Raw genomic sequence first — 14,858 nt, 5'->3', positions numbered from 1 at the left:
AGTTTCGTTTTGGGAATTTGAAGATACCTTCGGTTGGAATGTGAAGAGTCTCTCCTTAAGTTATTTATATTGCATTAAGCGATAGGAATTGCACACTTGAACTTTTATGATCAATAAAGAAATATTTTTGTTGTGTTGTTGGGTGTTTCCCTTCATTCTTGAAGGGTTCTCCCAGGATATTTCTGGTGTTTATTGGTTCAGTTTTGGCTCCTTATTGTTGTTTATCACCATTGATTTCTAGGCTCAAAATTTAACATGGTATCATAGCCAGGTTTGATTACAGCAATGTAGGAAGTCTTTTTTCTTCTCCTATCTTCAATGATCATTAGATCTATTTTAATAATTTACTTGTTCTCTTATTCAAATTTCTTCCAAATTCATATTTTTTTGTAGAGTTCTTTGATATTGTTGATTTGGATTTCAATAATGTTTCAGTTTGGTTTTGTTTGGATTTAATGCTGAAAAGTATTTGGAAAGCTATGATACATGCACATATATGCATTTTCTTGTAGATTGACAGATTGATTTTTCCACAGATGATCTTTCAGGCATACTGTTGCAAAATTAGTTCGCCTATGGGATTGTAGTTTTTGGGCATCTCATGCTTCCACTTTAGCATCCTTCTATGCTTCATTTTGAAGCCTCCTTTTGCCATTTTAAAAATATATCAGCTCTCTTCATGATGTCCGCAATGGATTGATCAACCATCATTCTACATTTTCAATAGAAACGATTATATATTTTCGGTAGAATTGATTCTCTTTCTTATTGTCTAATTGCATGTGACGATCGATCATGTGAGTCATTCTTGTCTTTTCTAAATCTAGAGGTCTCAATTTCGCTTACTATGATTTTTTATTTTAAAGATACTGATTGCACGAGAACCAGAAGTAGATATTATTATTTAATTCTACATGTCGCTATGTGCCGTTTCAAATTGTGAAAGCCTTTCATATTATTATTTTGTCAATTTTCTTTTATAATATCTGATCGTTTTATTTATTGGGTAACAGTTTCATTGCCTTCATCTATTATGATAGACATTAACTACATATCTCGTTTGGTCTTTTTTATTTTGTGCGAAGATAAGAATTAAGAGATTGCATCGCTCTAAATTCACTTAGGTTGGCTATTTCTTTTTGATAACTATGTCTTATCTTTGTGCATGGTGTAATTTAGGATGGTTTGTGGATATGAGTTACTGAGAAATCTTGTTATGTGTATTCACCACTTTGTTTTTAAAAGCTCCATATGTTGTGCATTCATATTCTGTAATTTGTAGCCGTGTTTGGTATATATATATTTTTTTAAAAATATCTTGGCTTCGTCTTACATCCTCTATAATGGAAAATGTGTTGACTAAGCTTCTTGATCTCCCAATCTTGAAACGTAAATCATTTCCGTGGTATATCTGGCTCTTATTATGATATCAGTTTTTGATGGTTTGCGTTTTGTATCATATCATACTTGCATGCTATGTTAGTCTTGTTTGTTGACTTCAATGCCTTGGAAATTGCACTTGCCCTCTTCTTCTTGGTGAATAAAATTGTGATTTGGAGATAAATAAATCAAGATCAAATCAAGTGGGTTGGTTTTCATGTTTTGGAGTTGAAAGATAGTGGTGTCAGTTGTTTTGGAAAGTAGTTATCGTGTTCCAAAAGAATTGGTTTATCCTTCTCATAATACATCTTTTCCGTCTGCAGTGATCTTGCATGCATCGAGGCATCTCTAAGGGAGCAAGCTAATGAAAAAAAGGAGGGGGGGGGGGGGAACATTTGGCTCTTGAGATCTCGATGATGGTAGGATGACTGCAAAGGTTGTTTAATGGATTATGGTTTGACACCATCATAAAGAGAAGTATTTTATTTATTTATTTTTTATAATAAATTGGTATTTGCATCTTGATATATTGGGTTGATCTCTTTGTTACAGGATGAAGCAATGAGATGAGGTTGCTTTGAAGTCAAAGGGAGAGACTTAACTTTAGAGGGAGGCTTCATAAGCTATCTTCTTGTGAGAGTTAAGAGGGAGTACTTACGAAATCTCCTTCATTGTCATATATGCTTGTGATGCTTATGGTATTTGTAAAATTTGACTTAAATAGAACTAAGTCTTATTTTGTTATGCATATTTCTATTCTTGTGTGAATAAATGAGATTGTAAGATCAGCTATGATAACTCTTTCACTATGAGATAGTGAACATCATGTTGAGAGATTCTGTGATGGGAGTTGGATGTCATGTTGAGAGATTCCACGATAGTTCACTTTAAGAGAGTTTGTGAATAAAGGCTTAGCTACGAGTCTTGCAAATCTTTTCATGTTGAGTGATTCTATGAATATGAGTAATTCTTATAGGGTTTCATGTTGAGTGATTCCATGAATATGATTGATTGTAACAAGTTTTCACAAATCTTATAGGATATATGGGATGAGATTTTATCATTAACATTTTGGTTTCCATCTTGTGTGATTGTTCAATTAAAGATCTCTGGCTAAGAGGGAGTGTTGAAGATGGTAGCTGCGATAGAGATCTTTATCTCCAAAAATATGAACATTATTACCGTTATTGTTATGTCCAGCAGAAAAGGACACTTATATTTAGATTGTAATTTTAAATGTAATGAAATGTGTTGTTCGACATGCATTGAGGTATGGAAACTCAAAGTGTTGTTATTGTATTTGTAATAAAGAGTCTCGTTTTGGGAATTTGGAGAGACCTTTGGTTGGAATGTGAAGAGTCTCTCCTTAAGCTATTTATATCGCATTAAGCAATAGGCATTGTACACTTGAACTTTTATGATCAATATAGAAATATTTTTGTTGTGTTGCTGAGGTTTTTCCTTCATCATCGAAGGGTTTTCCCAAGAAATTTCTAGTGTTTATTGGTTCAGTTTTGGCTTCTTATTGTTGCTTATCACTATTGATTTTTGGGCTCAAAATTTAACAAAACAAGTTCCCTTGAACAAACTCTAATCTTTTCTTTTATAACCATTACCTCTAGGGTAACCTCCTCCTCTCCCTTAGTAGGGATTTTCTTCTTTCCATTCTTCTTTGACTTACTCAGATCTTAATAAGATCTTCCTCTCCCGTTAATGTCCTACCTCTTTGAAATCTGCCACCTCTTCCTCTTTGTCCATGTTCTTGTCTTTTGTTCAATTTCTGCTCAACTCCGAGGGCGAACTGATAAGCTTCCTCAATACTTTACATCATAACCAAACAAATCTAGCTTGAATAGCTGTCCTCAAATCATTTAGATATCTTGCAATTCTTTCAACCTCATCATCGATATGTTTAGATCCGATATCCAACCTGTAGAATTCTTTGGGATACTTCATCACAAAAGATTGCTTTTGCTTTATATTTTGCATTTTTCTTAACAAACTAACTTGATAATCACCAAGCAAGAATTTACCCTTCAACTTATTCACCATCTTATCCCAAGACTTGATCTTTTCTTTTCCCTCCTTTGTCTATCTATTTGAAAATGTTCCCACCATAATGATGCATGCCCCTTCAATTTAGTAAAATCAATTTTCACCTTTTTATCTACATTTATACTTTCATTTTCAAAATACTTTTCCATCTCAGCAATCCAGTCAAGAAATTCATCAAAATCTAGATTACCATCATGATCTTGTAAATTGAAATGTGGTTTTTTCATAACTCTAGTTAGGGCTCTTAAAAATCTTTCATCCCTTTGTTCTAGTATAAGTACATTATCTACTGCAATAACTTCTTTAGCATACTCATTATTCGCATCATCAATATGTCTTGCTCTTCTTTGGGCAGTCTCTACTGCTTCAAAACTAGCTGAAATTTGTCTTAACATATTGAATAATGTTGGATCCACATCTCCTGTTCCTCAAACCATCTTTGCAACCCTCTTTAATTATAGGTTAGAACTCAACTCTACCACCCTGCAACCAGACTCAATTAGGGCTACACAACTTTGGATTTGCAACACAAATTCATAGGAAACAACCTTTGCTTTGGTACTTCTTAAATCAGACTCAGTTAGAGAGACCTCAACGAGATCAGTCCAATTGTTCAACAAGAGTAGACACACGGGAAAAAACTAGTATGGAGAGAACCAAGCGTGATCAACATTCATTAATAGAAAATCAGATGTATATAGGTTCAGCAATTGGCTTTCTTACATGCTAGGCTCATAAATGCCTGATTTGTTATAGTCTTTGTCGAGAGACCTTAGATCCAATCTAGTTGACTCAATCTTGATACCAAGAACACTTACTTTACAAGAGTTACATTACATAACAATAAATAGGCATCAAGATACGTAGGTTGACCTCATGATCCAAAACATTCCCCAAGAAGTGGAACATATTAAATCACAAATAGGTCCACTCTCAAATCATAAGGAACAAATGACATAACACAATTGAAGGCTTGTAAGTCCAGATTTAGGACCTCATATAATCCAAGGAAATGGCTGAATGTACCTAAACGATTGTAGATTTTCATCGCAAGATAAAGATCCACGGTCATGAAAACTCACAACAACATGCTACCCAAGAGAAGATGAATTGTAACTCGAGTGACAAATAACCAAATGAGTTGTGAACCTAGGAATAGGAACATGACTAGGTCTAGATCATACTTCAATCATTGCAAGTGTTGAATCAAACAAACAAAGGATTAGTGGAATGGTCAACAGACTGGAAAAACTAGAAAAGTGAACACAATATTTCCCAAAGCTTTAGTTTGTGCCAAATATTATTAGTGTTTGAAAGCTTCTTATGACACTCCATTTGGCAATATCTTTGATTTCCATGAAGAATTCACAAACTTTCTTTTGTCCAACTCTCGTTAAATCCCTAGAGGTTTTCATCCCTAGATTTTCATTTGTTAATGTCAAAGCATCAACAATTTTATCAAATTCAACAAAATACCTCCACATGATCTGAAAATCCTCCCCTTGATCTTTAACAACCTTCCTTAGGGAAGCACATATCATTCTAGCTGCCCATCTCTTGACATTCCATATTTTTGTCTTCACATTTTCCTACTTTTAATTTTTAAATTGAACTCTAAGGGAAATAATTAGAAAGTGACACTTAATTTTATTATTTTACTTTATTTTAATATAATAATTATTAATATATTAAGTCATCATTAAAATATTTCATCCATTTTTCAACAGTTTAATAAAAATTAATTTAATTAATTGTCACTATAATAAATTGGGAACATTACTGATGGGTGTTATGAGCTTTTGTGGGAGATAATTTATAGTTTGAGAGTTTTCAACGTTGATGGCTTCTTGAGATATTACTATCTCCTCATATTTGATAGTTGTGACAATAAGATAATTCAGGATCCTGACATTGACATGTTTGATGCTTTACTTCAGTGGGATTTGATGAGTGGCTTCACAATTTTGGGCATGTTGTCTTTATATATAGTAGCATTGTGGATTGGTGGAGCAAAATTCTTAAGGCTGATATGGGATCTAGGTGTTAGGTTTCAACATGCAGGTGGAGATTGCTTGAGGAAAAGCAATCTCTGAGAAATTTTTATTGTAGTATCTCCTTCTGGGGACTTTATGAGTTAATTCAATAGTTAAGTTGTCAAATTATATCAAATTAAATGACTACTTAGTTTAATTATTTAATAATTTTTTAAAATAACTTTTATGGAGCCTAGTAAAAATTAAATAAATTTATTTTAGGTTAAAAATGAGGAAAAAGAGAGAAAAAATCTATCAACAGTCAACTAGAGGGAAAACAAAGTCACAAGGATGAGCTATCAAAAAACTTTGAGAGGCTCATTTTGGATATGTTCTGCTTATGTTTTATTATTGTTTTCTCTTGGAGAATTTTGGGGAGGATGGAGACCTTAAGGATTTCTTGGTGGAATGGATGAAAGCCTAATCCATCTTTGGAGGTGAATTTGCGATGGACTTCATAGCTAGGAAAAGATGTGAAGTTATAATCTGAAGACAAACTTGTAGTAATAGATAATATTTGGAAAAATATGGAGTAAATATCCTTGGGGGATATTTAACTCAACTTCATTCTTTCCTCTCTAAGGCTTGGACAATACAATTGGCCTAAGATTTCAATTTTATGTTCAAACTTGAATATTCGCTGCCACCTTGCAAACCCAAGATTTGGACTCCCGAATTGCTGCCAACTTAGTACTGAACTAGTACGTTTGACTGCAAAAGTAAAAAGTGGAGGCCTCCATTTGCAATAGAGCTTTTGTCTGGAAACCTTGCAACATATCCCACATGAGTAATAAATATGGTCGTAATTAATGAATGCTTGGCTCAATGAACTTTTGAAAAATTAATAGGCATTCATAAACTTTATATTATTTCATACGAATCACTGTTTACTAGCAAAGGCATCCACAACAATTAATTGAGGCACGTGATACCAAGACGAAATTTGTCTTTAAGTGGTATAATATCAAAGAAATAGAATTACAAAAGGCTTCAACACTGGAGTAGTTTAAAACATACACCAATTGAAAATTATCAGGTAGAATATGAGGCATGTCATATATAACTCAAAAGTATAAAACATACAAAACTCCATTGAACACTTTTTTTTTTAACATACGAACTTAATTTCTCAAATGTGATATTGCTATTAACTACCACAATTTTGGGAATCTCTTTATTACTGAAAATTGTCTTTGAAGGAATACTACACAAATTTGAAATCATTTTGAAGTAATGTAAAAATATCTAGCTGCCACATACAATTGGAATTTGGTTTCCAGAGAACTCCCATGGGTTTTGTCCATAGATTTCTTAAAGTGTCACAAGAATCTCTCAAAAATCTTCCAAAGAAATTAATTAACCAAGCATAAACTGAATGATCATCTCCCTGTACTTTTATGGCACTCTTTGGAAACTCATGGCATTCCATTAACTTTGTATTTTGGCTTTCTCCTTCTTCGTCTCTTTATTTCCTCTTTTAATTATTTAATTAATCTGTGATGTCCAGATAAAGTGACATTACAGGGGCTGATTGACTATATTCAGTAAATGGATATTTTGGGCAAATTTTAGAAAAGGGACATGGCACTAGTATAAAAATAAGTACTATAATCGCTGGACCATTGACGATGAGGGTGAGACAATGTAAATTTAATATACTAATGGAATGTAAAGTAAGCTGATCCTAAGGTAGCATCTTGTGTATCTATCAAACTATATGATTCAAAAAGTCATTTAATTTTTATCAATCTTGTACTAGAATAGATTTTTTGATTTGTATAAATTGTTAGTTATTTTATGCAAATCTAATAAAAAGTATATATAATTCAACAAATTTGTAATGTCCCCATTTTTAGTAGGTTCTTGCAGTTGGCTTAGTTAGTTCACCATCATGACCCTAATAAGTGGACATTGGGATTTGAGGGTCTCAGTTGTGGGATTATAGGCTTTTCAACAGCCTATGGTGTGTTTTGGCTCTATTTGAAGGACTTACTATTTATAGTAAGTCAAACTATTGGTTCCGATGAGCTCAGTTGAGTTAGAGGAGTTGGGTGATGCGCTCAATTTTTATTTCGAGCTTCCAGTTTGGGCTCCAAGAACCTTGGAGGTAGTGTCTATTTATAGTAAGTCACCTCGTCCGGTTCATTCAGAGTCTTTCATGATCAGGATCACTTTGGTGTTGTCAGTTTTCGATTCTGATGCTTTTTTAGTTGTTTTCGCAAGACGGGTGAATTATTATTATTATTCATCTAAATATGTTGAGGTTGCTATTTTTGTTGGTGTTGTTGGTTGGACAAAAAGTTTTAAATTATGGGAACAAGAAAGAGTGGCCTTGCGTCTCAAAAATATTAAGTTATGGTGGAAAAGGTCATTTTTTTATCCAAAAGCAATTAATAAATAATATTGACACTTTATTATATTTTAATGTTGCGTAGAGGAAGCTTCTTAAGTGGAGTTCTTTTGGGAAACTAGTGTCATTTGGAGATTATAAATATGTGGACATTTGATGAGAAAAGCATCTGATTATTTGATTATCTTATTTTTCTTTGTCATCTTTGTGATGCTTCTGAAATCTGATTTTTCTATGCCCTTGCTGAAGTATAAGGGTTTGTTCTTGAGAAGTTCATTGTAATTCACAACTTAGGTATTGTGAATTAGTTTTTTGAGAATTGTTCTTTATCTCCATTGTTGTATACATTTTGGTTGGGAGATACTGTGGCATTGGAAATTTGGAATTTGGACGTCTTATTGTACTATTATTACTGTTGCTGAGAAGCAACTGGGTACTGGTTAATTTGGAGTTGTTTGAGCACCCATTTATATTTGTTGCTAGGTGCTATTTTCTATCTGCACTTTGGGAGCAACGTTTTACATATTTGCAATTGCATTTGTTTGTTGGAGAATTCTTTTGCATCTGCTAGACTTCATTTCAAAAGGTTTCAAGCATCGTTATGGGGAGACCCTGTTACAAGATTCAAGAAGAGTTGGCAGATTAATGGATTTCCGGATAATAGATTGATAAACAGAGGAACAAATGTGTTCCTTATAAAGAATTACAAGGACGTTGTTTCTAAAAGAAACAACGTAGATTGAAGACGGAATTAGAAACAAAACTAGAGACAGAATAGGAAACATTCCTATCTGGACTGAAGAAAAAAGAGACGGGATAGGAAACATTCCTATCTAGACTGAAAGATGGACTACAGACAAGCAGTTGACTATTATAGAAAGTATAAGATATTATCTTAATACCCTCCCTTAATGGTCAACGTACGAATGTCGGAACATTCTGGGATAATTGAGACCCTCCCTGGATCTACAGAATGTTGAAACCAAGAAGCTTTTCCAGAAGAGTGCTATGACTCAAAATAGGTTGCATTTACAAAACTTCGTTTTTGTGGAAAAAACGGTAAAACCCAGAATCTCACACAACCTTTCGTATTACAGACAACTTGAAATGATTTTTGAGGAGAAAATCAACAAACCCAGAATCTCACACAACCTTGCGTATTACAGACAACTTGAAATGATTTTTGAGAAGAAAATCAACAAACCCAGAATCTCACACAACCTTGCGTATTACAGACAACTTGAAATGATTTTTGAGGAGAAAATCAACAAACCCAGAATCTCACACAACCTTGCGTATTACAGACAACTTGAAATGATTTTTGTGGAGAAAATCAACAAACCCATAAAAACAGGAACAAATTCAAAAGGCGAAAAATGCAGCTTCGCCTTGATCAGGACCCAGAGAAGTCGGACGCTGCCTAACACCCAGAACAAGTTGATCGGTGTTTCGATATTCAAAGATCGCGATGATGCGCTGCTTCCAGGTTCCATAATTGCGACCATTGAATTTGGAATTATGTTCGAGCAGAATATTTGTCAGAGATGCCATGGCACGCTTTTCAATAAAAAACTGTGAAAATCTGTGAAGGCACGTTCTTCGAAGCAAAAATACGAACGACCCAGAAGAATCAGAGAATGACCCAGAAGAGAGCTCGAAAAACCCAGAAGGAATCTACTGTCATTTTTTGGATCCGTTGGCTCAAAAATCGAGGCACCCAGAAAAAAAGGACGACAACCCAATTGAGCTCTCGAAAAACCCACCAAGAATTTATAAACAAAATATTTTTTCGACCCCAAAAATTAGGGTTTTGAAAAAAAAGGCCCTAGCTGAAAAAAGCTTGAAAAAACTTCAGATTTCTTGATAAAAAATAGTAGATTTTTCTTCAAGGATCGATGTGTATGGACGAATGGGGCTAGAGTGTGCTGAAAACACCAAAAAACGGCGTGAGTTTGCAGAGCCGAATGCAGAAAACCGTCTGCAAAAAAACTATACGTTTTTTTTAAAAAAAAAAATTATTGCTCCCGTCTTTCACTGGCAGAGGGTCTCGGTTTTGCTTTTGCCCTTGAAAAACCGTGGACTTGAACACGCAAACCATCTCTCACTGAACCGAAATCAGAAAACCCGTCATTTTTTTTTTTTTTTTAGCACAAAAAAAAAAATGTGAGTTCCTCAGCCACAAATGCGAGTTCAAAAAACACGAGTAGGAAAAAAAAATGCGAGTTGTAGATGAAATCGTCCACGATTTCCCTCAATTTGCAGATTTTGCAAAAACAAAAAAATCTTCCCACGATTTTCAGAAAAGAGACCTAGCTGGATTTCGAAAAATTTGAGCAAATAATTTCGAATGAAATTATAAATTTTTCAAAAAGTTCAAGAACTAGGCTTTGATACCATGTTACAAGATTCAAGAAGAGTTGGCAGATTAACGGATTTCCGGATAATAGATTGATAAACAGAGGAACAAATGTGTTCCTTATAAAGAATTACAAGGACATTGTTTCTAAAAGAAATAACGTAGACTGAAGACGGAATTAGAAACAAAACTAGAGACAGAATAGGAAACATTCCTATCTAGACTGAAAGACGGACTACAGACAAGTAGTTGACTATTATAGAAAGTATAAGATATTATCTTAATAGACCTGTCTTCCCCCTAAAAGTCACGTCTCAGTCTCCGAGACGCCTGTCTGGAGACCTCAAAGAAGATTGGAGACTTCATGACGAAGTCTCCTGAAGTCTCCCAGTCTCCTAATCCAAAAAGTGAAGTCTCCCCGAAGTCTCCTAATAAAATATAATATTAAATAATTTTATGTATTTTAGCGCTCAATTTTAATGTTTTTAATGCAAAAGTTAAGACCAATGAGATACAATATGGTGATTATGTGAGTTTTGAAATATTTGGCTCCATATAAATGTGACATTACCATAATTATTTACTTTAGTCTTTTAGTTTTACAATATTACTATTTTCAAATTTTGTATTTAGTATTAGACTCTTTAAACCATTTAAAAAAATTGCCGTCTCCAAGTACCCCCGTCTCCTATTTTTGAAAAAATTTTGTGCTGGTACTAGTACCGGAGACCTCTAAGTCTCCCCGTCTCCCAGTGACCTTGGTTTCAAGGCATGTCTTACTTGTAAGTTCATGGATTGTAACTTCTATTTTTTCTGGGTATTGCAGATTTAGATAATAGGGCATATTTTATCAACTGGGTTGTTGGTATTTTGTGAAAATAATCAATCTCTAAGTTGATATTAAAATCTGAAATTTTCAGCGGTATATTCCCTATGTAATATTCAAATATTTGAGTTGAAATTATTATTGTAATATCTTCTATTTTGCTGCTATATTGTTGTAACATAAATTGTAAAACCTCAAAAACAAAAAAAAGAAATCATTTCTCTAGCACAGATTGTTTGAGAGCCAGTAGGGCTCATTATAGTGGCATCAAAGGTTGCTTGCAAAGTTGTTTGACAAAATGTCAAACAACTGAATTATAAAGGAATTTGGTGTTTGATGAAGTTATAACCGGTTGGGGTTATTACAAAAATTTTCAGTTTTCAATGTTCTACTATATTGCATTGTATACAATTGTTAGTTCTTTTGCTAACTCTAACAAATAGATTAGTAAGTATAGATAGAGATGAGGAAATCAACAATCTTTAGGAATAAATATATATGAAAATGCAGTTGTGTGCTATTTAACGTATAAAAACTTTAATTTATGTATTAGTTTGGTCACATGCTTAAATGGGTTTGATATAAGTGGTGATTATTGGATGGGATTATTATTTTTTACTGGTTTACTGTAATGTGATTCACAGTTTTTTTAATGTGTTACCAGGGACTTGAGCTAGCAATAGAGGAAATCAAGAAGGCACTTGATATCCATCAAGAGGAACATAATAAAATTGTGCAAGAGCTTGAAGATGATTTCAGGTTGTTCCTGTTGCTTCTATTTTCTCTTACTTTTGTTGCCATATTAGTGAAATTTCTTTCATTCTAGGCAGGCTCTGTTTATCAAATTCCAATGCTTATAGATATCAACAATCTATAGATTAAAACCATACAATTTCTGGAGTGTGCCATTTCTCAAATTAATTGCATTTTAGTTTAGACATATGCAAACTTTTCACTTAAGAAATCTAGTAAGTCTCGTATCAATCTCTCAACCCTGTTTATTTTCAATGAATTGCTCCTTCCAACAAGCTGCAATATTTTCTCTTCATTCATTTGTCAAAATGTTATTTATTATCTCCAAGGAAATATTTTTCGGTCTGGTGACTTATTTTTTCCAAGAGATATTTTATGGATACATTTTAATGAGTTGATATGTAATGTGATTAGACAGATAGAAGAAGAAGCCTATAAAAGGGCAGAAGTTTATGGAAAGGATTATGGAGTGAAAATATATGTAATATTCCCACAGTCCCTTTTCAATGCATTTACTACATTTATTGTTTGTTTTGTTTATGCTAACAAGAAAGTTAAAGCCGTTGAGATTGTCTCAATACATTTATCCAAATAATTTTTTTTTGGTTATTTTAATACTAGTTCAGAATATTTTGTTTCTGTCTCTTCCATATTTTTTCTGTCAGGATAGTAAATAATGATCAACTTGCCCAGTTATTTAAGTGTTTTTTTACATTTCATTATAGCGCTCTAATCTTGATATTTTGTTTTAGGAGGACGAAGGTGAAAATTTAAAATTTTACAACCAGAGCATCATAGGCAAATCTGCATGGATAAAGTGGGCAGCAGATGGTAAATTTAAGAAGGTTCTCATCATTGACTATGATTTGGAAAATGTATGTGCATTTCTCTTGAATTATTCTTAAACTTATTTCACTTCTACTCTACCCTTCTCATCATATTTAACTTTGTGCATTATAAAGAAGGTATTTGGTAAGATGATTTTTATACTTCATTGAAATTAGCTTTGATCAATATTACTATAACTATCTATAATTTTTCAATTTCTGATTAGGGTACCAACTTTCAATAGGATGTAGACTGTAATTTTCTTTAATTTTCTATAGTGTGGCTTGATTTTCCTCAAGTTACTACTTTTTTTCAAACTACTTGTTAAACTTTGTTAGTGACCGGTGACACTGTAATGAGCCCTGCTGGTTCACTCCTCAAAGTTTAATTTTTCTTGTTTGACATTTCATCAAACAGTTGGCAAACAAAGTCAAGCTCTTATTTTTTGTGTGTATGCAAGAGATTGTTTATGAAATTGAATAGTAAGCATGAGATAGTCAAATATCTCAAGTTTTGAAATTTATATCTCCTTGCAAATATGTACAAGATCATGAAACTAATTATTAAATTTAAATGTGCACCTTTTTATCTTCAACAAATAATCACCATTTGCAAGAATGAAGGCAACTCCATTGTTATGATAATTTGCAGCTGCAAAAGTCAAAAATGAAAACCCAAGAAATTATTGCAGCTCCCTTAAATCCAAATGCCACCATTTTCAGAACTGATTGCAGCCTATGGAATTGCAGCACTGCCGTACTAGGGGAGATTGCAGCCGATAGAAATGTGATGCTAACCTGAGATATTGCTCTCAACTGTTGGAAATTCAACGCTGCCTCTATGATTCTGATTGCAGGTGCTTAGTACATACTCCAGGTGCATCAAGCACAGACTTTTATTGTAAAACTACAAGTCCCTGTCATAGCCATCCATATTCCTACCAAATTGTAGAAGCTTTGCAATAGACTCAATGCTATGAAACTCATTCCAATCCCTCTCCAAAACATAGTTAGATAAATAATTGAATGATATACAACATCATGCAATTCTCACTTGGTGTTTCAAAGAATCAAAGTATTGAAATGGTGAAGAATTTATAATTCTTCAAAAATGTTGAAACCCTTGTTTCAATCTCTTCTCCTAATGCAAAGTTATCAAACGCACAATAAAAAAACATAAACAATAGAATGAATTCCTTTCTTTCAAGCATTTCTTTTATAATAAATCAAATTCAAGTAGCTTGTCTCACACACTTTTAACTAAAGATCCTTTACCTTAAAGTACTTCTTAAACACACCATTCACTTAAACATATTTCTTTTAAGATTTAGAATTATATTCCATGTGAATTAATAATTAATATTAAGTACCCCATTAGGCACCTAAAAGTTATTTACTGCTTAATATATCACTGAAAGAGTCAATATCATCACCAATTGAATATAGTGCTTAGGTGCCTACCAGAAATGGAAACTGCCATTACTAACTTACTAAAAATAGAAATTCAATCACTATGGACCCTCAAAACATCCTACCAGAGTACGAGGATCACAATGGGGACTGACCTCATTGACTACCTACAAATTGCTAAAATCAGGGGACATTATAGTCCTCCCTCCTCGAGATTACTTGTCCTCAAGCAGTCGCTGTAACCAAAGGAAGATATTGTGATGTCCCCGATGCTATTAAATAATAATTGTTGTATATGGCTGACAATTAATGCATTTATCTCTCTGACCCACTCTTAATTTTATTTTTTGTAGCAAGTCATCTTGTCAGTATTTTTTATAATCCTTTGGGAAGCTTCCCCGAGGTCCTTTATAAGGCCAACTTCTAGCTTGTTGTAGGATGCTATTTGAATGATTCTATAGTACTATGATCGGAAGTAAGAGATCTTCCCTACTTGGCTATTCTAGTTTTGGTGGGAGTCAACCCTCACCCTATTTTGTTCATTGTTTAACTTTTCTCGAATCTAGCAAATTAGAGTACCATCTTTGTCTGCAATTATAAATTCTGCAATAGATTGCATATACTTGATTTGGTCACTTTTCTTGGCAAATTGTTTTGTATTGGCATACATTTGTGTGGTTGGAAAATGTCTTAATTATATCATTAAATAAATTTGTACTAGGTTAGGCATGATTGGAATTGCACACTATGAGTTTAGTATTTGGTGCTAACATCCTTCATTTGTCTATATGACTTGTGTATGTCATTTACCCTCCATATACTGTATGAGCACCATGTTCTCATTGTACAACACTCGACCCCTACCTCT

The 14,858-nt window shown here is 33.4% G+C and overlaps 1 protein-coding gene across 6 annotated transcripts in view; it reads left to right on the top strand.

The window, feature by feature from the left end:
- Nucleotides 1-14,858, top strand: part of LOC149572873 (protein EMSY-LIKE 1-like) — a 287,381-nt gene that overhangs the window by 177,448 nt on the left and 95,075 nt on the right. For all 6 annotated transcript variants that reach the window (XM_089812008.1, XM_089812005.1, XM_089812007.1 and 3 more), the window contains exons 3-5: nt 11,665-11,759; nt 12,168-12,234; nt 12,506-12,628. In XM_089812008.1, the coding sequence (XP_089668134.1) occupies nt 11,665-11,759; nt 12,168-12,234; nt 12,506-12,628 (285 nt within the window). The remainder of the gene's footprint in view (nt 1-11,664; nt 11,760-12,167; nt 12,235-12,505; nt 12,629-14,858) is intronic.

The sequence above is a fragment of the Cupressus sempervirens genome, chromosome 2 (assembly GCF_028749045.1).
Source record: "Cupressus sempervirens isolate cs-2001-9-10 chromosome 2, ASM2874904v1, whole genome shotgun sequence".
Lineage (NCBI taxonomy): Eukaryota > Viridiplantae > Streptophyta > Pinopsida > Cupressales > Cupressaceae > Cupressus > Cupressus sempervirens.
Note: the sequence above shows the minus strand (reverse complement) of the source record. Positions and strands in the feature narration are given on the sequence as shown.